Genomic DNA, 21486 nt, shown 5'->3' on the forward strand with positions numbered 1-21486 from the left:
CTCGTAAGCTGCCATCAGCTGCTCCCTGAAGATATTTACTTGTTTTCACGGTCAAAAAGACTTCTCTCAACGATTTCTCAAAAGAAAATCATTAGGGCTAAAGTCATTAAAGGGATACCTAAACAATTGGGTGTTCAATCGTTTTTATTTGTGTTGGCTTATTGCAACATCATTCTAAGAGGTACTGGTAGGGTGGGCTTAATGTATCGTANTTCTCGTAAGCTGCCATCAGCTGCTCCCTGAAGATATTTACTTGTTTTCAAGGTCAAAAAGACTTCTCTCAACGATTTCTCAAAAGAAAATCATTAGGGCTAAAGTCATTAAAGGGATACCGAAACAATTGGGTGTTCAATCGTTTTTATTTGTGTTGGCTAATTGCAACATCATTCTAAGAGGTACTGGTAGGGTGGACTTCATGTAGAGCCATACGCTGCCCTAATTTCGATAGCTATGCGCAAACATTATCGTAACCTGTATGGTAGAAAAAAGATGAATTTAGCAACCAGGTTGCTGATGGTACTGCATAGGGCTGGGAGCTCTATCCGGATAATCTAATAGTGTATATATATCCGGATATTCCGAGTATAAAAATTAACAATTGTTTGTGTATTACTTTATATGAACTATATTTATTTTGCAACTCGATAGATTCCTTTCAAATACTGTTTAAAATATCTCGAAATCCCAGCCCTAGTACTGGTGCCTTCCCTTTAACCGGTTTTGTAAAAGTTTTATTTTTTTTTAACAAAGGGAGCAACTACTAACGTTATTTTAATTGTTGATAAGCCGATATTACTACTGAGGTGTTTTAGCATACTGTCTTATAATGCTTAAGTAAAAAAAACCAGTGCACACATAGCATCCGCATACCCTGACACTACTAAAGTTAGGACGCAACTAAATGGGCCACACATGAAGCACAATTGTAGGTTTTCCTAATACCAATTGAAAAAAAACATTGANTTTTTTTTTAACAAAGGGAGGAACTACTAACGTTATTTTAATTGTTGATAAGCCGATATTACTACTGAGGTGTTTTAGCATACTGTCTTATAATGCTTAAGTAAAAAAACCCAGTGCACACATAGCATCCGCACACCCTGACACTACTAAAGTTAGGACGCAACTAAATGGGCCACACATGAAGCACAATTGTAGGCTTTCCTAATACCAATTGAAAAAAAACATTTAATCGTAGAAGAATAAGCCATCAGACAAATTATCGTATGAAACAACGCATAAATTTTTGAATTATTTTTAGATTTTTGGTTTTTAATGCATTTATTTACGTTTTAAATTTATTTTATTTATAGTAATTAAGGAAAGAATCAAAAAGAAAATGGAATTTTACTTATTTTAACCAGAAGCCAAATGCGAATGTACATTCTTATGCATTCACTTCACGCTTCTTTAAAAAGCTATAACTTCTAACCAGTTTTATGTTTGTTGCCACAAACCAAATGTTAAAGGATTTGAAATAAAAACAACAACGAAAAACACAATTGATCCAACTTGAGCAAAATTATAAATTTTGGAACATCAATATTTCTAATGAGCAACAAAATGGTCTTTTTAATAGAAAAAACTCGCAAGTTGAAATGAAAAAAAAAACTAAAAATATAAACAATTTTAAATGCAGCAGCTTAGCCGCCTCATCGAGAAATTGCCTGCTGTTCATGTCGCTCCATAGATGTATTTTGTTTTCGCTGTTTGGTGCTTAAATCTTTCGATTTCAATGTTAGAAGCTTCATATAAATGCACGCTTACAAGCGGCTGAATGTTAACATCTTTTGCTACTTTATTTCTTTACTTTAACTTTGCATAATTACTTAGCAGCACATAGAATATATTACGCTTTTCCTCTGCATCTATTGTTCAAGTTAATATTTCATTAATTAATAAATATTTAATGCGCTTATAATCTTAATTATGTTATGCAAGTTTTCTTTCGGCCGTGTGTTTATTTTAGGCGTGTGTGTATGTTTCTAGTGTAAATGGTGTTAATGAATTCGTAAGTTACTGTTCGTCACTACTGTAGTTCTTTTAGCCTTCTAAGCTATTCAAGAGTACACCTGAAGTTTCACTTGCTTATGTGTGGTTATTTCTATCTTAGATTCCCTTCTTCTTGTTACTTATTATTTGTTTCAACTTCATCCACTTATTATTATTATTACTATTTTCGTTACTTTATTTCTTTGATGTTTCCTTTTTACGGTTCAACTTGATTAATTAAATTTAAGAGAATGATAATAATAATAACACGTTCTCATACGAGAAGACGTTCAAGTGGTGGCGACTTATACAACGGCGACGACGTTTACGTTGAAGATTTATGACTTCGTTTTTCGGCAACATTGATGACAGCAACTGCAGGGCAATAGCAGCAGCAGTGGCGACGGCAGTAGCGGCAACTGTTGCTGATTTGTCATTAAAGACAATTGAGGTGATCAACTAAAAAACACTGCCTTCTGGTGGTTGCGCCAATTTAAGATTTTCTTTGCAAGTCATGATTCTTCGAATTTCTTGGAGCATTGACTTTATAGTGTATTCCCGATTCCATCTGGATAACATGGGCACTAATCTATGATCAACCTAATATATATATATAAAGTATTGCTTTCATTAAGTTAGATGCAAAATTTTGTTTATCAATTTGTAAATAATCGACACACTTACCACACCATTGCTCTGATTAATGCAGTTTATATTAATTCTTGTTAAAAACCGTATTGCAGGCGGTTCATCTGGATATCTATCGCCGCATTCAATTTTCAGCGAATACATTCTATTTTCATAAGGAGTCTGTTGGGATAACATGAGAGTTTTTATCATGGTGCTGACAAATATCAGATACTTACTCTGGGAGGGCCTATTATCATGCCAATCCAGTGTGTTAGTGTCATGTCATCGTCGTTTTCGAGACCCCAGGAAATTGTACCATCGCCTACACCTTTTTGGCCTTGATCCAACTCTTCTAGCAAGCGAAAGTTTCGCGGAACCACTGAAAAATAGGGAAAATTATAAAATCAGTATAACAATCTCTCGGAAACAACCACTATTGATATGCATAAAACCCCAACGTTTCGTTATCTTTGCAGTGTACCTTTTTTAAAAGTCGATGAGCACCCANGAAAAATAGGGAAAATTTTAAAATCAGTACAACAATCTCTCGGAAAAAAGCCACTACTGGTATGCATAAAACCCCAACGTTTCGTTAACTTTGCAGTGTACGTTTTTTAAAGTCGATGAGCACCCGCATTTGTTTTTCCCTCATCTATACCATACCTAGCATTATTTAAGCATAACTTTTGCAAAAAAAAAAACAAAAAAGACAAACTTTGAGAATAGAATAGTCGGGCCTAAATAATAACAAATATAATTTTAAACAGGCGGAAAGGGCATAGCATAAGTGGATTTATCCATGGTCTTAGNCCATACCTAGCATTATTTAAGCATAACTTTTGCAAAAAAAAAAAAACAAAACAAAAAAGACAAACTTTGAGAATTGAATAGCCGGGCCTAAATGATAACAAATATAATTTTAAACAGGCGGAAAGGGCATAGTATATGTGGATTCATCCATGGTCTAATAAGTTTGCGTGTTTGGCCAAATGATGTAACTTAGTCGAATGTCTACTCCTCAAATAAGAAAGTGCTTCGTAGTGCGTCGGCACGAAGTAGGATTTCACACTATATCGGAACTCTCTTCAAAAGAGACAGAAATCAAATAAATTAAGTTGATTTTCTTTGCATAAATCATTTGGCAGGATTAATCTCCGTGTAATGCAAACATTTTTTTTTTTTGATATATTGTCATTACGGGAAAATTGCAATTATACCTGTTTTAAGATTAATTGCGATGAGTCAATACGATTTCCAAGCAGTTATATTTCCCCGACATTTTTGCTAAGTGCTTAGTAGAGCCTAAAATGGGCTAAATGAACGCTGTATGTCATAGTAGCACCTGGAGGGTTGTCTGTTGTTGTTGTTGTAGCAGCATACAAATTCCCCAAAGACATTTTGGGGAGTGTTGCTGGAGTGACAGTCCTTGGCCAGATATAAATCTGGGTCGTTCCGGTTACGTAGACCCGACTGTCGTGGGAACAAGGTTGTTGTCTCTGCCTGGCCGCCTACTACTATTAGAAAAAAAATGATATTGCAGGGATTCTCTATTTGAAAATGTTACAACTAAGTTTGTTGTTGTTATAGCACTACGTTACTTTTAGATTTGTAAGGGCGTGGTTGTTGTTGTTGTAGCGGCTACTAAGCCTCGCTCGGGTCGGTTCATCCGTCAACGTTGTCGTCCATTTCAGCTAGGGGGAGGCCCAGGAAGTGTGCGACTTCCACAGGGTCTGTCCATAGGGACAGGGGCGTCAGTCGCGTACAAGGACTACATTCCCCAGTAAATCTGCCGATTGGTAGTACACCTGCTGATACCGACAGCCTGCCATAGTCGAGGAATGTAAGCATAAAAGCTTTCTCAAGGCAGAAATAAACCAAGGTTAGCCATTCACGCAAAGTTGTTTACCATTTTTTGATATTTGCGGTCTGTGTGCTTTTCACTTGGTTTCCCCACCCCAGCTTGGTAAGGTTTAAAATGATAAAGTGGAATCATTTTTTGTTCTTAAATCGACTAAAACAACAATTATTATCCTTATTCTTTACATGATCTAGAAAATATTGCTAATCTGCGAGATTTGTTAGTTTCAATGTTAAATTCGTCAGGAGAAAAGTTTGCTAATACGACACATTTCTACCAACTACAAAATTTATTTATTCACAAGGTGTGATGTTCACGCGATTGTCAATGAGTCATTAAAATTAGCAGTAGGAAAACATTGGTTGTAAAAGCAATGGGTGTAACAGGCTGAAGGAGCGGGGTGCTGGGTGTATATGTACATACACAAAATCAAAAAAATATTAACAGTTATCATAACTTTGGGATATTCAGAATCAATACCACTCCAAAATACTTTTTACAGCACAGCTTGCGAGTCTCTTATCTACGCATTTTATTTACGTTGGCGGCATAACTAATACAGTACTAGCAGATAATATATTTACAATTTATAAAAGTGCTTGGGCGTTTCGAGTTATGACTACCTACCCATACAACAGATGGCAGGAGAACCAACGAATTGACCGAAATACCGTCTGCATATGTTTTTTTTTTTTTAATGGAAACATTTCAATTTCTAATCTAATTAAATACGACCCTTGGTATGTGGCATGAGGAAAGTGGTGCAATAATACAAGCAACATAGGAAAAATTGGCCCATCAACCGGAACTAAAGGCTGGAGGAACTAAGAGGAGAATTAAAACCGCAAAAGGGTAATGAAAAAGTCAAGTCATTGAGTTTAATGAGCTGATTAATGTGCATATACAAGTTTGGATTAGGATTTATTTAAAATTGTATAATGATCTTGCCGATTGACATCAATCGGCCTAGGTATGCATAATAATTATTGGTTTCTTGATTTTTTTAACCCCCCATCCATGCTAATTTTTTTGTCTCTACACGCTCCTGGCTATGACGAGTGGACCGGCTGGAATGGTCAGCGCAAATATATATCCACTAAATATGTGAATACTTGCACTGAATATCGGGCCAAGACGATTTTATTTTCCGTCATCAACAGTGCATTTTACTGCTTTTAAGTGCTTCACATTTCATGCTTCTTATTGCTGTCAGCGAGTGGAAACGTGAAAAATCAAAAATCGAACCAAGAAAAAAAAACTTGCAAAGCTTCCTCGGTTCTCTATGGCACGTCACATGTTTTACAAAGACTCCAATAAAGCCTCTTTCCCGCACAATACGACGGATTCAACATTTGCACAAGCCACTTTTAAATACTTTTAATGCACAATAATACGCGATTTTTTTAATTTTTCACGAAATTTTTCTTACCAACACCGGTGCTCGCCATTGTGGACTTTTGCTATTTTTGTTCCACCTTCTTCGCTCTTTGCCTTTTTCTCGACGTTAATTTTTTCCTTCTCGTCGTCATCGAATATTTGCAGCAATGTCGCGCTAAGTGGCACCACTCATCGATTCTGCCTTTCTCGCTTGCTCATTCGCTTTAATAATGGCAATAATTCCGGGTGTGTAGTTTTACACCAATGGGTTATTTCTTTCACACTTACGTAGTTCGCTTGATTAGTACCAGGGATGCCAGCTCCCCTGAGGCTAGTTCCCCAAAATTCCTGAAAAAATTCCTCTATACATGACGTTCGCCTAAAATGTATTTAGCTGCATATTTAAAGCACTTATCGCTAATTTTTTATTAAAAAAAAAAAAAACAACAAATATTATTATTTGTGATCTAAGTATGTAATAGGGATAGTTCTTTTATCATTTCGTGTTTATAATATAAAATTCTAATACGACGGCTTGGTGGCGAAAACCAAACGAGAAAAGAGGGTGTCAAACGAAAACGTGAACAGTCGCTATGCACAGTTGCAATTTCTTTAATACCCACACGGTTGCACGAGGCAATTACGTAATGTTTCATGTTAACCCGTGATAAAAAATATAATATTATTATCACAGTCTGTAATTTATAAATGCAATTTTGTCCTCAATAGGAATGTTCTAATCAAAATCGTTTGTATATTGAATTCCCCAATATTTAAAGTCGTTCCCCGATTCCCCCGAGAAATTCAAATACCACTAAAGTTCGGGAATTCTCCTTTGGGTTGGCATCACTGCATTAGCAATGACACAACAAAGTTGCCAGTACATAAACTAGCAAATTTTAAACTTTTACAACAAATATGAAATAGCACAAAATTAATTTTAATGAACTGCAAAATTTTTCGTTGCTTTATCATTTAGGGTTGCCATACCCTAGTTTTTCTGTCATGAGTAGATTGACAGATAAAAGTAGTGCCATTCCTAGAACCACAAGTTGACCATGATCCAAGTTGACCACTCAAAATCACCCAACCGACGTTAGCACCCCATTTGTGAAAATATTAAGATTTTTGTATTGCAATCGATAGTTCGTCGATTGTTCTTTAATGTTCGTGCATTTTTAACGTTTGTTCGTTAGCCAAAAATTTATAATTAATTTTTTAAGTTTCACTTTAAGTTAAACATTACAAAATCTCGCGATTTTTTATTCTCAATTTTCGCCTGCGGCGCTTTTTTTCATATAAAACGATGTTTTGATATATATTTATACAAATATAATGTGCAGAAGAATTCTTTTAGTTACAAATCATATATAAAATTAAATATATTTTTGTGCTCTTTCTGATAATCATATTTGGTGATGCAGTTAATTACGTACTTTTACGAAAATCATATTAAAAAAAAATTGTCATAATTACGTACTTTTCCTAGAAATATGTATACATTATATACATAAATATATATCGAATGAAAGGTCCTTCAATCACCTTTCCATCTGTGTCCATAGTTTTAAAATTGGTTCAATAGTTTTCGAAATATAAGTTTTTAAAAATGTTGAAAATCCCACGTTTAACCCCCCTTAACACCGCCCTTGCAAATTTGCACCAAAAAAAAAAAAATGCACTTAAAATCAGGAAAAGGGGTCGGTCCACGCAACGCTATTAGCTGAACGGCCCCTATTCCAATTATTGTTTAAACGTTTAAGGTAATGTTTAACGTAAAGTGAAAATGATGAATTTATTAACGGCTTTTGCTCGATTTTAGGGATGAAAAAACGACGAACAAACGATTTATCACAGTTAACAATTGAAAATAATGAAATTCTTACAACTGGGGTGCTAAATGCAGGAACTGTAAAATGTAAAAATTAATTATAAATGTTTGGCGTAGCAACAAACGTTAAAAATTGACGAACAATGAAGAACAATCGACGNCCCTTGCAAATTTGCACCAAAAAAAAAAAAATGCACTTAAAATCAGGAAAAGGGGTCGGTCCACGCAACGCTATTAGCTGAACGGCCCCTATTCCAATTATTGTTTAAACGTTTAAGGTAATGTTTAACGTAAAGTGAAAATGATGAATTTATTAACGGCTTTTGCTCGATTTTAGGGATGAAAAAACGACGAACAAACGATTTATCACAGTTAACAATTGAAAATAATGAAATTCTTACAACTGGGGTGCTAAATGCAGGAACTGTGAAATGTAAAAATTAATTATAAATGTTTGGCGTAGGAACAAACGTTAAAAATTTATGAACAATGAAGAACAATCGACAAAATGTCGATTGCAATACAAAAATCTTAATATGAATATAATAATGAGGTGCCTCAGGAAGTGCACAACTTCTAAAGGGTCTGCCCATAGGTACAGGGGCATTAGCTGGGTGGGATTTTGGAGGCATGCGAAGAGGTGCCGTTCAACATGTGGTGACTCTCCGCATGCCGGGCACTGGTTGGGCACATTCATTNGAACAATGAAGAACAATCGACGAAATGTCGATTGCAATACAAAAATCTTAATATGAATATAATAATGAGGTGCCTCAGGAAGTGCACAACTTCTAAAGGGTCTGCCCATAGGTACAGGGGCATTAGCTGGGTGGGATTTTGGAGGCATGCGAAGAGGTGCCGTTCATCATGTGGTGACTCTCCGCATGCCGGGCACTGGTTGGGCACATTCATTCATTCTGCTCAGGTACAAGTATAGCCAGCTGCAATATCCAGGGCTATGTCGGCCTATTGTGGTGTATATTTCTGGCCTAGGTTTGACTCTATGCCCGCCTTGAACAAAAGAATACGCAGCAGTAGTATCCCCTAAATGGAACAACGTTTGATGGATTTCGCCGACTTAAACGGGGTTAGATCATCGAAACAGNAGGGTCTGCCCATAGGTACAGGGGCATTAGCTGGGTGGGATTTTGGAGGCATGCGAAGGGGTGCCGTTCAACATGTGGTGACTCTCCGCATGCCGGGCACTGGTTGGGCACATCTTCATTCATTCTGCTCAGGTACGAGTATAGCCAGCTGCAATATCCAGGGCTAAGTTGGCCTATTGTGGTGTATATTTCTGGCCCTGGGTTTGACTCTATGCCCGCCCTGAGCAAAAGAATACGCAGCAGTAGTATCCCCTAAATGGAACAACGTTTGACGGATTTCGCCGACTTAAACGGGGTTAGATCATCGAAACAACAGCCCTTGGTCGGGTAAAACCCGAGTCATTCCGGAACGTAGAACGAGGTGTTGTGGAAATGCTTGTCGGTGCGTTGTTGTTCTTGTTGTTGTAGGGCACTACTAAGCCCCGCCTATTTCGGTACATCCCTCAATCATTGTCGTCAAGCTCATCTAACGGTAGGCCTAGGAAACGGGCAGTTTTAATAGCGTTGGACCAAAGGGAGAGGTGTGTTAGTTGAGTGGGATTGAGCTGGCATGAGAAGAGGTGGTTGGTATCGAGCGAGGAGTCTCCACATACCGGAGACTCATTGGGGACATTGAGGTGGAGTCTGGACAGGTAGCTGTTGAGGCGGCTACAGTAACCAGACCGTAACTGGGCCAGGGTAACGCGGGTTTCTTGGCAGTTGATGCTCCGTTTCTGCAACAGGTGGTGATTGGGCTCCGATCACGGCATTCATAGGCCGAGTAGGTGGTGACCGACTGCATGGAATGCTGTTGATCGCTCGCCGGTACGTCGTCGGGTCTAGTGGTGGGTCTATATATGTCTGGACCGCGTCCGTATAAATGAATAGGTGCCCCCTTGCGTGCCTGGGTGGAGGCTCCTCCTCTAGCAAGGGTCTGTTAGGGTGTTCATTTCTGTGACACCCCACCATAAACTGCTTACAGAGCATTTTGTTGTGCTCCCTTATGGGGAGCACTTGGCCTGGCTGTGTAGGTGGTGCTCTGGCGACACCAGAAGGCACCCTGTCGCTGTCCGGCGTTCTGACAAGTCTGTAGCTTCGTCCACTGCGTCCAACTATGTTGCCAGCGTTTCTTTGTCTTTGCCCCAGATGCTGCTGGCGAGCGACTTGAAGACCTTGTTGCGGCTCTGAGAAGGAGAGCAGGCTATCATAGGTGATCCCTAAAATTTTTGGGTTGTTCACTGTCGGTAAAGATGTGCCATCGACGTGAATAACTAATTGAAGCCTGACCTCCTTCGTCAAGGTGGTGAAGAGTGTCGCCGTTGATCTCGTTGGGGAGATTGTTCAGTTCCTTGTAGTCAAGAAGCGAGAAAGGCTGGAGAGAAAGCCGATGTCAACTCCATTACGAGACGCAAATATCAAGCAGTCGTCAGCGTATGAGATCAGGGAAACTCGCTCAGGTGGCTGGGGAAGCCACGAGATGTGGAAGTTGAACAGTAAGGGGGAGAGGACACCACCTTGTGGAACCTCTTGTTTTATTCTTCAAGGTTTCGAGGTTTGATCTCGGAAGATTGCTGACGACTGTCTACCAATCATATAATTCGCCGTGCACCGTTTGTGTCCCTGTGGGAGAGAGGAATCCTCTATGTCTTCTAGTAGCGTGGAATGACAGACAGGGTCAAATGCCTTTGACAAGTCCGAGCCGGTGGAGTGCAATAAGGCCCGCGGAAATAACGCCCATGGGCTTTAATTCCCAAAAAAAGAGAAATAAAGACCATGGACGTTATTTTTATTTCGAAGGGGAAACCGCGTCCATCAATAAAAGGCAATAAGCGGGTTTTATTTCCTTTGCGAAAGAGCAATAGTGGCAGCGGGCTTTATTTCCTAAAGAAAAGGAAATAACGCCCGTTTGATTTATTGCATTGAAAAAGAAATAAAGCCCCTGTTTTTAAGTCTTCAATGCGATGCGCATATTTGTCCTCAGCGTCTTAGGTTTTTCAGTGGTCGCGCGATGGCGCCAACGCGGACCGCCGCGGTTGAGCGCCAACAGGCTCTCATTTCATTTTTTAGGAAATGAAGCCCGCAGGCGTTATTGCCATATCGAAAGGAAAATAATGCCCACCGGCAAAAGGCAATAAAGCAAGCGGGCTTAGTTTCATTTTCGAAAAGACAACAATTTCCGCGGGCTTTATTTCTTTTTTTTAGGAAATAAAGCCCATGGGCGTTATTTCCGGGGGCCTTATTGCACTCCACCGTGCGAGGCTACTATGCTGATGCTTCGCAGAGGTCAGGTGGTGGTTGAAGTACGGGAGTAGCAGGGTCTCTAGTGTCTTTGCGACCGGGGAAACGAGCTTTATCGGGCGATAAGTCTCCTTTGTGGGCGGGTTTCCCCGGTTTCAGCAGTGGGACAACTCTCCCACACATCAGGGATGATGAGAGGTATGAGGTTGACTGAAGACTGCTATCTCTTCAAACTGGCTGTGGAGTCCGTTGCAGTTCAGTTCTACGAGTTTCGTATGCCTTGGGAGGCTTGTCGCGGTACGCGGGGTGAGGGACGTGTGGGATCGACCTTAGGCCTGTTGCGCCCATCGCATTTGCTGTTGCTTCCTGATGGTGGGTGGCTGCAGTGGGTGCGATATTGTCTGCAACGGCAGCGCTCTGCAGCAGGGGGCGCGGTAACATGGGTAGCCGTGGAGGCGGATGATGCCGTTTGGCTTATAGACAGGGAGGCCAAAAAGCTTGTGGTCCACTCCCTGTGAGTCCTAAGGCCAGAACAAGATCTTGAGTGACTCCATCCGTTGCAAGAGTTGCACCTAACCGAAGTGGAGTTCGGATGGAGTCGTATCAAGCAAACGCAGCAGAAGTATGTTTCTAGTCCGGGGTTGGGCTTAATACCCGCCTGGAGAAGAAGGATGCGGAGCAATTCAGTTGCAAGGTATTGCTCCATGAACGTAAAATGATTGATGGGTTTCGCCGATCTAAATGGGTTTAGGTCGCGCAAACAACAGCCCTTGATCGGTTAAAACCCCCCCGAGTCATTCCGGTACTTAGAACGGGCTGTCGGGGAATGATCGTCGGTCCGGCGTCCAGTGGTTGTTCGATGTGAGTCGGAACCGCGTCCTTGTACAATAATTATACATTATACATAAATCTCTGTTGTTCCGGTTACGTAGACTTGACTGTTAACTCAGCTAATATTAAAGGCTGCCACGACAACCACCAATACACTGCGCATAATGGGTATCCACCGGATACCAATATCAAGTTTGTTTAACAAACAAGCGTTGTGCACTCATTAGTTTACTTCAGACCACTTCAGACATTCCTATACCGAAGTAATTCTCCACTTTTATGTTCCATTTTACATACATATATATGTATGTATTTCGAATATAACCAAAGCAATTTCAAAACGATTTTTCAGTTTATCGAGAACGAAGCTAAATTGAATGTTAAATAGATAACAATTAATTTCGTAGAAGAATAAATAAACACATATAAATATTTAAAAAAATTCTATCAATTTCCATACATAATTGCTATGGCCCATAATACCGTTATAACATGGGAGAAGCCGGTGCCGCATTTGGCATTATCCGATTGGAATGCACGCGTGAATCAACTACGTAACGTTGCGGATGCAAGGCGTGGTGATGCTTTCGATATCCGTCAATGTTCACGTAACTTGCGCAATGAAACGCGCATCGAGGCCGACTGGATCAATTATGAAACTAATGAGGCATTAGCGGAACGGTAAATATGTATGCATTTGGTTAAGTGCTAAATTTTTTCGTAAGTGTTTTTTTAGTATTGCAGAGTTAGCGCGCTGGCGTGAAACTGTCGCTAGAACACTGGATCGCATTGTGAAGGAAGTGAAAATGCTGGAGGAGGAGAAAGCTTCAACAGAACGAGAACTAGAAGCTATGCAGACACCCATTAGTGTTGTTGGTGAATGCCTTACAATGCGCGATTGTCGCTTAGGCTCTGAATTGACTTATGACGATGCAGATACGGAGATTAAAAATGAATTGGCGGTAATCGAGAATAATCAACGACTTCTAGCCGATCAATGTCAGAACGCTTGGGAAAAGCTCAATCGTTTGGAGGAAGTTAAATTCAAACTCGGTTTAGAGGTCGAAAATAAAGCTGAGGCTGAGGTAGTGGACGTAGCGCAGCTGGACTTGAACAAGTTTGCTGCAAATATCACCTACAAACCTGATCCATTGCGTAATCCTAAAAAGTAAACAACGCAATTTTGCTAATTTTTAATCTTATGTTAGGTAGTTAAGTTCTACTTAAGTTAAATTAAACAAAGTTACCATGACTTGAAGTGCCAAGGAACGCATGTTTCGCCCTGTTTTAGAATTTCAGTCGATAGCGAAGATTATCAGTTATTTTTTTGTGTACTCTACAGTTGTTCTACCTATCAAGGATGGCTGGAGCACACCAAAAATATAAAGCAACTTGCTGAAAACGAACTGGCCGATACATACGCTATACGGGAAACCTTATTTGTCTGTCGTGAGAAGGCACGCAATATGCTATTATCGCAGCAGGACCGAGCGGAGCATGCCATACGCAAGCGTATCTTTGAGACGCAACGTGCCCGAAACGAGCTTGAATGGCAGCAAATGAAAGTATATTTTGATGCTAAAAATAGGAAAAATATGCATTTAATTAAAAAAAAAAAATTTACGCGTTCTTACANACGTGCCCGAAACGAGCTTGAATGGCAGCAAATGAAAGTATATTTTGATGTTAAAAATTTATAAAAAATAGGAAATATATGCATTTAATTACGTTTGTTTTTACGCGTTCTTACGCTTTCAGATGAAAGAAGAAATGGAGAAGACAGTTTGTGAAATAAAAACACTGGAGCAGGCTTTGCGAGACAAAGCCGATGCACTGAAACTTGCTGAAACACGTTTGGAGAATCGCGCACAACGTTCTGGCATGGAATTGTGCTTGGATGAGGCTCATGACCAACTTTGTTTAGAAGTACAAAAGCTTCGAGACATACGACGTCGTTTGATGGACAGAATCGACGAGACTAAGGCAAATTATAACCTACTGGAGGAACATGCACAAAAAATCGATGTTGATTTGGAGAACAAACAACATTCCCTTATGACTGATATTCGCGCTTTAGATTTGCGCCAACGTTTGAAAGGTGGTGAATTTAGTCAAAAACAGCAATCACCGAGCGCTCAGACTGATCGCAACATAGTACTAACGAAAATGGAAAAGGAAATACCAAAAAATTAAGTGTTCTTTGCGTTTGCATAGCTTCTTTTCTCGTATTGCGAACAATATACTATAAACGTTTGTATGCATATTTTTACTCTATGTATGCTTTTGCAAATTAAATAAAAATATAAAACGTAAAATGAGAATTTAAATTTACAGTTAAACTTACGCTATCCTTTTTTAAGATCTAAATTTAATAGCCGGGCGCATATATCGCCAATTTGTCCCTCTGGGTTGCTTATATCCAGGTTGTAACGTATTCAAAAATTTTAATACGATTAGGGAAATTTCACATGTACATCAATTTCTATTTTGGTCGGCTTTGGTTTGTACTGCAATATCCATTGCACACTATTCTTCGCGTTAAGCACTGTATGACTTTCTTCAAATAATTGAACACCTTGTCGTACAAACATATCCCATTTAATAAATTTTCCTGGCACGATTGATTCAACAGGGCCAGTGCTTACAACGGACTTAGGACTAGTTCCGCCATCGATATTCCATTCCACCCAAAATGCGATACCATTCAAAGATCCATCACTAAAAGGTAAATATTGCTTATCAGAGTTTTCGATGTACAAACATACAGTGAAACAAATATAAACCGGGACGCGAGAGTTTAGCAAGTTTTAGCCATGGCGAAACTATGAGTATTGGCTATTTTACTTTAGTTTATTTATTGTTTATTATTTTTTATGAAGGTACATATAGCTGATTTCTTAACCAACACCATACAAATCCAAATCTCAGACCTTGTGCAAAAGTGATGAAAATTCTGCAAAATTCCAACAAAATTTGTAACTTTTTATTCAGCATCTTTTGAAAATAATTTTGCAAACTGCAAATTCGAAGTAGCTAAGATTTACCCTTGGTTTTTGGCAACCTTTTTAACGGCGGTGTTAGGTAAGAGGTAAGAGTTTATTATACTTAAATAATGGGCTACAAAACTGCAAACAAGTTTTGTCTTAATTTTCATAACTTTTACACAAAGTCTGAAATTTGGATTTGTACTTATAGTGTTTGTTAAGAAATCAGCTATACTTTTAAAATAATAATCAATAAATAAACTTAAGAGAATGCTAAAATGTCGCGTCACAGTTTTCATTTGGTTCACCGTATGTATCTGTTGATACATATGTATAGAGCTAGCTCACCTTTCTATTTTCATCGTTCCACTTGTGGAGCACTCCGCGTTAAAATCGCTGAAAGTAACATGTAAAATTTCCTGAGGTGTAGCTAAAGCTTTGCAGGGATACTCCCAAAGCGGTTGCGCTTCAACACCTTTATCTGGTAGTACTGATCTTGCTTGCTGTAAATAGATTGTGCGTTATATTAGATGTATTTGTTTTTAAATGTTAGCACTTACCTTAACCATTTGGTCGAATATTCCCAAGTCAAAGCCTTCACATTGCTTCACAGGTGTACGTATTTTATGAAGGTCGGTGAATTCAACCGGTACTGCAAATATTTTAGCTGAATGTGGTGCTATTTTCACTGTTGGTGGTAATTTGTCCAAGAGGCTTTGTAAAAGTTCACTGAAGCGAAAATTATCCCAGGGTAGAATAGCGTTAAGGAAGTATGGCTCAGCGAAAATATGCGTCAGGTTTGACAATTTCGACTGATCGAGCTTCTCTATATTGTCGACAAATTCCACGTTTTCAATTGTATTGCTTTTCTGTACAGAATCCATGAATCGTTTGGAAAATGTATGCTTTTCACACAGTATTACAGAAGAGACTCCCATTTTAGCTATAGCTAAACCCAAAATACATCCATCGCCAAGGCACAGTACGTGTGAATCTTTGCTCAAATTCTGTTCTAGATAGTTAAGATACTTTTTATTACGTATGGACTGATTTAATTGGCCAATACGTGAACGGGGATAAGAGAAATGTAAACCGCAAGTACATGCATGGCGTGGAACGGGCTTTAAAACTTCGCTCGGTGTGCTTTGCACGTCAAACCAAAGAGAGTATTCGTCATGGTTACAATTGAGCATAAATTTCCTACCAGCGCTGGAAATATGTAAAGGCTTTGGTATATAATAGATTGCCTGCATCCAATGATCTCGCCATGGTAGAACATCTTTTGGTTTTTTCCAATCGAAATGTACCCAATATGGAGCGCAACTCAAAGTCATCATATCATCTGCATACATTTGTATATCCCACCAATAGAATACTAAATCTGTTGAACCCGCTTGCAATGCGTCCATTTCTAGTAATTGCTGTCTTTCCGTAGGCCTTTTTAACTTTTGACTAAAATCAAAAACAAATATTTCCTTTGGATTGGTTAGAAGTCTAAAGTGTTCTAAACCTAATTGGGAAAGCTGGACGTCATGCACCGCTGCTTCGCCCTTGCATTGCAATACTTGTTCTGGTGGTTTCAGCAATATATTTCCATCTAAATCGGCAAGAATTTTCAATGTGTTCCATTGGGCGGCAAGTGGCGATTGCACCACTTGCGCGTAGCATGTTGCCCGTGCGGGAATGCAAACGACATCGTCCGTTAACAATTCGTCGTGCGCGTGGTTGTATATACTGATTGCTCCCTCGCCTATCAACTCTGTATCCAATAGTTCAGCAACTAATAGATTTGCCCTCTGCGGCATATCTTCACCAATACGCATTTCAGTTGAGCGTTTCTTCACCAAGCGGACCTTATCACCAAACCCATTAGCTGCTAATATGCGCTCCGCACAGTTTGCCATAGGCGTAAATGCTTCACACGCTGTAACTGAGTCAGCACCAGCACTTGAAGCCATCATGGAAAGAATACCGGTACCAGTGCCAATATCCAACACGTGGACTTCACGTCCATCGGCGTGCATGCGCGCTATGGCCTTTCGCAATGCTGAAAAGTATTTTTGATTGCGTTCCCTATCGTGCAACATATCCCCAAAGCCGGTACATGTTAGCTCCATTTGGTAATCGTAGTCATCGCTCTGTACAGCCCATTCATTTTGGCCAGTCAACGGATTAACAACTTGCGTAAAAATTGCCATAGGATTACGAGGGTTGCGGAATGTTCTGTATATATTTTGCAATAACTTGAATCGCATGGAACCACAAAACTTCACCTACTCCAATCTTAAAATAAAAGAAATGTGTACTAGTAAACAGCTGATTTGCAACAAAAGCACAACAACAATAAAAAACCTGCAAAACTGACACCTTTCGGTATTTACCAGCGTTGCAAGTGATGCCCATGAAGTGATGCCAAGTTTTTGGTTTGTGAAAGAGAAAAACAAAAAAGTTAACTTTTGTCCATTTTCTGCGAAAAATTTTTATAGCTGCGCTTTTTTCAAACAAATGATAAACTAGCATTCTACCAATGTGCGTTCAAACGCTCAATAACCTGTTTTACTATGTCAACATGGTTGGCGTGCAGTTGTATGCTGCTGTCTGTGTCCAGCCACTTAACATTGGCGGCATCATCCCCTGCTGAGAGCATCAATTTTCCCACCTGAGTTCCATCTTCATCGTGGAAATTGTACGCCACTGTTTCAATCCAAGCATTATCTGTATTTCGGAAGTCATCCACATATCCTTTATAGATCTCTACCCCTTTTGCGAAGAACTCCTCTATCATCTTTTGGTTATCTGCATTAAAAACAAAACAAAAAAAAGTGTCAATTTGCTATGCACAAATGTCTCCTTCAGAAATCTTACTAACCAAAGCTATCCAAAGCTTCTTCCATGAATTCGCGTTTAAGTGTTACGCTAACCTTTTCGCCCGGATCCACCATTCCGCCTGGTATGGCCCACATTTTATTGTCATGACGTTGAATTGCTACCATTTGCAAAATACTTCTGTAATCAAATTGTAAAATATAACATTAGACGAACATTTTAATAAATGTATTTAAAAACAAGTACTTTTTGGTTTCACTATTCCGTATCACATTTCCATCAGCATCCCGCTTCCAGCGAGTTACTACCGGATCGGCAGCATGGTTTGGGCCCCAACGACCCAGTAAACCACGCCCGCGCAGACCAGTACGCCCAATCGGATTTATCGGATATCCATTTTCAATTTTATAAATGCCGTTAAACGAGATCCGATTTACAGCGCCATCTAGCTCATTCCATTTCACTTGAAAGTCCGCACATCCGATGTCCGCATCAGCCCAAGGTTGTCCATTGATGTGTGGCGCAGTATAAATTGGAGGCGTATATTTGCTATACTCTACCGACCAATAGACGAATTCATCTGGCACGATAAAGCGTTTCACTGTACTTTTTGGGTAAATATTATTCCGACAAGTAATATGCTTAAAAGTGCCGGGTTTTAGAATTGTTGCTGCCATCTTGCACAGTAGCAAAATCGGAAAGAAATGTGTATGTGGAAAAGAAAACAAAAAAATAAGCGGAAAGTGTAGATAAAAACAAAAAGTGTTAAAAAGGAAATCAAAGCGGTCAGCAAAGAAACAAGAGCACCGGAAATTGTAAATAGGCATCAGCAGTGCTGCCAAATTGACTTACAGCTAATGAAGCGCGGTGGTTATTTGTGAAAATTTTAAAATTTCTACTAATGGATGTGTATGCATGAGTGTCGTTATTCACTAAATGACAAATAATGATCTGTATAAATTTTAATACGAACTTATTTTTGTGCGACAATAAAGTACAGTGCATATAAATTTTATATTTGTACTCGTATGTATGTACTTATGTGAGTGTGTGCAGTTACTCACACATAATACTTCCGGTTAAATTAAGGAACAATTGATAAAAGTTCCAATTTCGTCCATATGTGCATATGTATGAACATACAATATGTGCAAAAGCAAAATGTGTGAGCTCAAGTGCTATTGTACTTCAAAGGCATTCAACTTATGTCCAGTCCAGCTACATTCTTTTATTATTTCCATACAATCTGTGCCCACCTCATCAGATTCATGGATGTGTGTATATACATATATGTACAAACATTCATTTGTATCTACGCATGTGCATGTAACAATTCAGTTGAAATTCAATTTCTGTAAGAAGCCAAATTATGGATGGATCCACGACTTAGCACATTTGATGTTTATCTTTTCAGTGAGAGTCAGCGAGTAAAGCTCGTTGTGAATAAATCTGCCGCGCGAATTCGTTTTATTTGCTCCGAGAAATCTATGTTAAATTTCCTAGATGACTACTTTGTTGCTACTATTACTGCAAATCTTCTTCTTAGTTAGTGTGCCTGCAGCGCGTAACGTAACACGTCGTAATGTTGTGCTTGTAATTTTTGATGACCTACGACCTGTGCTTGGCGCTTATGGAGATCATTTGGCATATACGCCATATTTGGACGCGTTCATCCAGGAGAGTTACTACTTTACGCGTGCTTATAGCCAGGTAGGTGTAAACATACATACATATATTTTGATAGATAGAGCACTTACAATTCGCTTTCTAGCAATCTCTATGTGCGCCCAGTCGTAACTCAATGCTCACCGGCCGTCGTCCGGATACGTTGCACCTTTATGACTTTTACAACTATTGGCGCGATTTTGCCGGGAATTTTACCACACTTCCACAATACTTCAAAGCTCACAACTATTACACTTATGGCGTTGGAAAAGTTTTCCATCCGGGCATTTCATCAAACAGTTCAGACGACTATCCCTACAGTTGGTCATTGCCGACTTTCCGACCACCGAGTGAGAAGTACATGAATTCACCGGTATGTCCGGATGCCAGCGGTGTTTTACGTAAAAATCTTATCTGTCCCGTGCATTTACAAACTCAGCCACTGAAAACGCTGCCCGACATTGAGTCTACCGCAGAGGCTATACGCTTTATCACCACTTACCAGCGTCGTAGACCCTATTTTTTGGCGCTTGGTTTTCACAAGCCGCACATTAACTTTCGTTTTCCGCAACAGTTTCTGGAACGATTTCATCTCAAGGATTTCAATAACTATACCACAGATACTCATAAGCCTGAGGATATGCCGAATGTGGCTTGGAATCCATATATAGATGTACGTTCACGCGACGACTTTAAACATCGGAATATTTCCTTCCCGTATGGACCGATTTCGGCGTTGCAACGTTCGCAGATACGTCAAGCATATTACGCGTCCGTTGCATACGTTGACGATTTGTTTGGAAAATTTATCGCGCATGTGAATAGACGCAACACTATTGTGCTGGTGACCAGCGATCATGGCTGGTCATTGGGCGAACATGCTGAATGGGCTAAGTATAGTAATTTTGAGGTGGCGTTGCGCGTGCCACTCATTATACGGAGCCCGGAATTTCCGTTGACAACATTTCAACGCATGCATACAATCGCCGAACTGGTGGACATTTATCCAACTTTAGTGGACTTAGCACATTTACCCCCGCTACCGCTTTGCAACGCGTCAGCGCCTGCATATGAACAATTGACGTGCAGAGAAGGTAAAAGCCTATATCCACTATTACAGGGTGTCGGCTTGGGCGAAGAATATGTGGCTTTCAGTCAGTATCCACGTCCGGGCATAGAACCAACAAAGCATCCTAATAGTGATAAGCCAAAACTGTTGAATATCAAAGTGATGGGCTATTCAATGCGCACAACAATATTCCGTTATACGCTTTGGGTGCGTTTTCATGCACAGAATTTTAGTAGAGGTAAGCGTTTTAGATTTACATATACATACATGTACATTTGATTGATGTACACACTTTAGGGTGGTCCAAAAAGGGTAAAAGGGTAGTTTTACACCGAAAAAATATACCATCGTTTTTTTATTTTGAACTCAAAAAATTACGGTATTATTATTGGAAGTTTCCTGCAGAGAAAAAGAGTTTTCCGATCGAAAAATATTGATTTTCGAGAATTCTATACCACTTCTACGAACAATTTTTTCGAATTTATTTTTTTGATTTTGAAATAATTAAAGGACTATATTTTTTCGATACAGAACTATCCAATTCTCCTAGGGAACGAGAGAATTAAAGTTTCGAACTTTACTCCCCCCACGAGTTTTTGGACCACCATAATGTACATGTACATTGGCTTCTAATATGCATTTGGTTTTTATGCTTCCTCATTTCAGATTGGAATGATGTTTTTGGCGAAGAGCTGTACGACCATCGCTTAGATATGGGCGAGGATATAAATTTGGCGAACATACCTGAGTTCGATGAGGCGCGTATGCGTTTGAAACAGCAGTTGATAACAGCATTTTCAAAGTAATGTGGGTGTACCACCTTTAATAATGTTTGTTTAAAAGAAATCTGTGTTAGTTGCCCGAAAACAAGACGATAAATAAATACTGAAAACATCCTCCCACAAGAGGATCTTTGCCGCCGACATCATAAACTCTCTTGTGCAATATCCTGATACAAATGATTTCCTAGAAAGAAATTGATTAAAAAGACGGAACAGATATGTAAATCATAAGGGTTATAAAAATAATATATCTAACTAGCTTTTGTCAAATCAATCTGTTCTACCGAATACCATAGAATTATGCTGATCACATTGATG

At 39.4% G+C, this 21486-nt stretch overlaps 5 protein-coding genes and 1 long non-coding RNA gene across 7 annotated transcripts; 2 read left to right on the top strand and 4 right to left on the bottom strand.

The window, feature by feature from the left end:
* Positions 1 to 1717: 1717 nt before the first annotated feature.
* Positions 1718 to 6000, bottom strand: Uev1A (Ubiquitin-conjugating enzyme variant 1A). The gene is made up of 4 exons (XM_017623219.1): positions 5910 to 6000; positions 2859 to 3001; positions 2677 to 2802; positions 1718 to 2592 (listed from the first exon to the last, which is right to left on the bottom strand). The coding sequence occupies exons 1-4, from the start codon at positions 5926 to 5928 to the stop codon at positions 2452 to 2454; spliced, it is 429 nt and encodes a 142-aa protein (XP_017478708.1). The 5' UTR covers positions 5929 to 6000; the 3' UTR covers positions 1718 to 2451.
* On the bottom strand, positions 3240 to 3973 carry LOC108368374 (uncharacterized). The gene is made up of 2 exons (XR_001848356.1): positions 3439 to 3973; positions 3240 to 3285 (listed from the first exon to the last, which is right to left on the bottom strand). It is a non-coding gene; the product is annotated as an uncharacterized LOC108368374 (long non-coding RNA).
* A 152-nt stretch (positions 6001 to 6152) lies between the features above and the next one.
* On the bottom strand, positions 6153 to 17177 carry Art7 (arginine methyltransferase 7). The gene is made up of 4 exons (XM_017623214.1): positions 15387 to 17177; positions 15175 to 15329; positions 14187 to 14560; positions 6153 to 6236 (listed from the first exon to the last, which is right to left on the bottom strand). The coding sequence occupies exons 1-3, from the start codon at positions 17079 to 17081 to the stop codon at positions 14296 to 14298; spliced, it is 2115 nt and encodes a 704-aa protein (XP_017478703.1). The 5' UTR covers positions 17082 to 17177; the 3' UTR covers positions 6153 to 6236; positions 14187 to 14295.
* On the top strand, positions 8830 to 14150 carry LOC108368370 (tektin-B1). Its single transcript, XM_017623217.1, has 4 exons — positions 8830 to 12523; positions 12579 to 13010; positions 13185 to 13407; positions 13601 to 14150. Exons 1-4 carry the CDS (start codon positions 12312 to 12314, stop codon positions 14033 to 14035), a joined length of 1302 nt encoding a protein of 433 aa, XP_017478706.1. The 5' UTR covers positions 8830 to 12311; the 3' UTR covers positions 14036 to 14150.
* A 98-nt stretch (positions 17178 to 17275) lies between the features above and the next one.
* LOC108368372 (ADP-ribose pyrophosphatase, mitochondrial) lies at positions 17276 to 18364 on the bottom strand. Its single transcript, XM_017623218.1, has 3 exons — positions 17899 to 18364; positions 17696 to 17832; positions 17276 to 17622 (listed from the first exon to the last, which is right to left on the bottom strand). The coding sequence occupies exons 1-3, from the start codon at positions 18327 to 18329 to the stop codon at positions 17348 to 17350; spliced, it is 843 nt and encodes a 280-aa protein (XP_017478707.1). The 5' UTR covers positions 18330 to 18364; the 3' UTR covers positions 17276 to 17347.
* On the top strand, positions 18131 to 21440 carry Ids (iduronate 2-sulfatase). 2 transcript variants are annotated; one of them, XM_017623215.1, is made up of 4 exons: positions 18131 to 18266; positions 19067 to 19362; positions 19424 to 20624; positions 21053 to 21438. In XM_017623215.1, exons 2-4 carry the CDS (start codon positions 19156 to 19158, stop codon positions 21190 to 21192), a joined length of 1548 nt encoding a protein of 515 aa, XP_017478704.1. In that variant the 5' UTR covers positions 18131 to 18266; positions 19067 to 19155; the 3' UTR covers positions 21193 to 21438. The 2 variants fall into 2 exon arrangements, with proteins under 2 accessions (XP_017478704.1, XP_017478705.1); XM_017623216.1 differs by lacking the exon at positions 18131 to 18266 and adding an exon at positions 18967 to 19006 and having other exon boundaries at positions 21053 to 21440.
* The last annotated feature ends 46 nt before the right edge of the window (positions 21441 to 21486 follow it).

Source organism: Rhagoletis zephyria, unplaced genomic scaffold (genome assembly GCF_001687245.7).
Source record: "Rhagoletis zephyria isolate East Lansing unplaced genomic scaffold, Rhagoletis_zephyria_1.1 Rzeph_scaffold_03093, whole genome shotgun sequence".
NCBI lineage: Eukaryota > Metazoa > Arthropoda > Insecta > Diptera > Tephritidae > Rhagoletis > Rhagoletis zephyria.

What these genes read in the sequence shown, in the direction of transcription:
- Uev1A (XM_017623219.1), bottom strand. An exon ending in TGATAATAGGCCCTCCCAGA is followed by an intron (nt 2,803 to 2,858) that starts GTAAGTATCTGA and finishes TTATCCCAACAG; the next exon opens with ACTCCTTATGAAAATAGAAT. An exon ending in TTAATCAGAGCAATGGTGTG is followed by an intron (nt 2,593 to 2,676) that starts GTAAGTGTGTCG and finishes TATATATATTAG; the next exon opens with GTTGATCATAGATTAGTGCC.
- LOC108368370 (XM_017623217.1), top strand. Translation starts at nt 12,312, where the DNA reads ATGGCCCATAATACCGTTATAACATGGGAGAAGCCGGTGCCGCATTTG. An exon ending in AATGAGGCATTAGCGGAACG is followed by an intron (nt 12,524 to 12,578) that starts GTAAATATGTAT and finishes GTGTTTTTTTAG; the next exon opens with TATTGCAGAGTTAGCGCGCT. An exon ending in CCATTGCGTAATCCTAAAAA is followed by an intron (nt 13,011 to 13,184) that starts GTAAACAACGCA and finishes TGTACTCTACAG; the next exon opens with TTGTTCTACCTATCAAGGAT.
- Art7 (XM_017623214.1), bottom strand. Translation starts at nt 17,081, where the DNA reads ATGCGATTCAAGTTATTGCAAAATATATACAGAACATTCCGCAACCCT. An exon ending in TATTCGACCAAATGGTTAAG is followed by an intron (nt 15,330 to 15,386) that starts GTAAGTGCTAAC and finishes ATCTATTTACAG; the next exon opens with CAAGCAAGATCAGTACTACC. An exon ending in GGAACGATGAAAATAGAAAG is followed by an intron (nt 14,561 to 15,174) that starts GTGAGCTAGCTC and finishes TTTACCTTTTAG; the next exon opens with TGATGGATCTTTGAATGGTA.
- LOC108368372 (XM_017623218.1), bottom strand. Translation starts at nt 18,329, where the DNA reads ATGGCAGCAACAATTCTAAAACCCGGCACTTTTAAGCATATTACTTGT. An exon ending in CGGAATAGTGAAACCAAAAA is followed by an intron (nt 17,833 to 17,898) that starts GTACTTGTTTTT and finishes ATTTGATTACAG; the next exon opens with AAGTATTTTGCAAATGGTAG. An exon ending in AGAAGCTTTGGATAGCTTTG is followed by an intron (nt 17,623 to 17,695) that starts GTTAGTAAGATT and finishes TTTTTAATGCAG; the next exon opens with ATAACCAAAAGATGATAGAG.
- Ids (XM_017623215.1), top strand. Translation starts at nt 19,156, where the DNA reads ATGACTACTTTGTTGCTACTATTACTGCAAATCTTCTTCTTAGTTAGT. An exon ending in TTACGCGTGCTTATAGCCAG is followed by an intron (nt 19,363 to 19,423) that starts GTAGGTGTAAAC and finishes TTCGCTTTCTAG; the next exon opens with CAATCTCTATGTGCGCCCAG. An exon ending in TGCACAGAATTTTAGTAGAG is followed by an intron (nt 20,625 to 21,052) that starts GTAAGCGTTTTA and finishes TCCTCATTTCAG; the next exon opens with ATTGGAATGATGTTTTTGGC.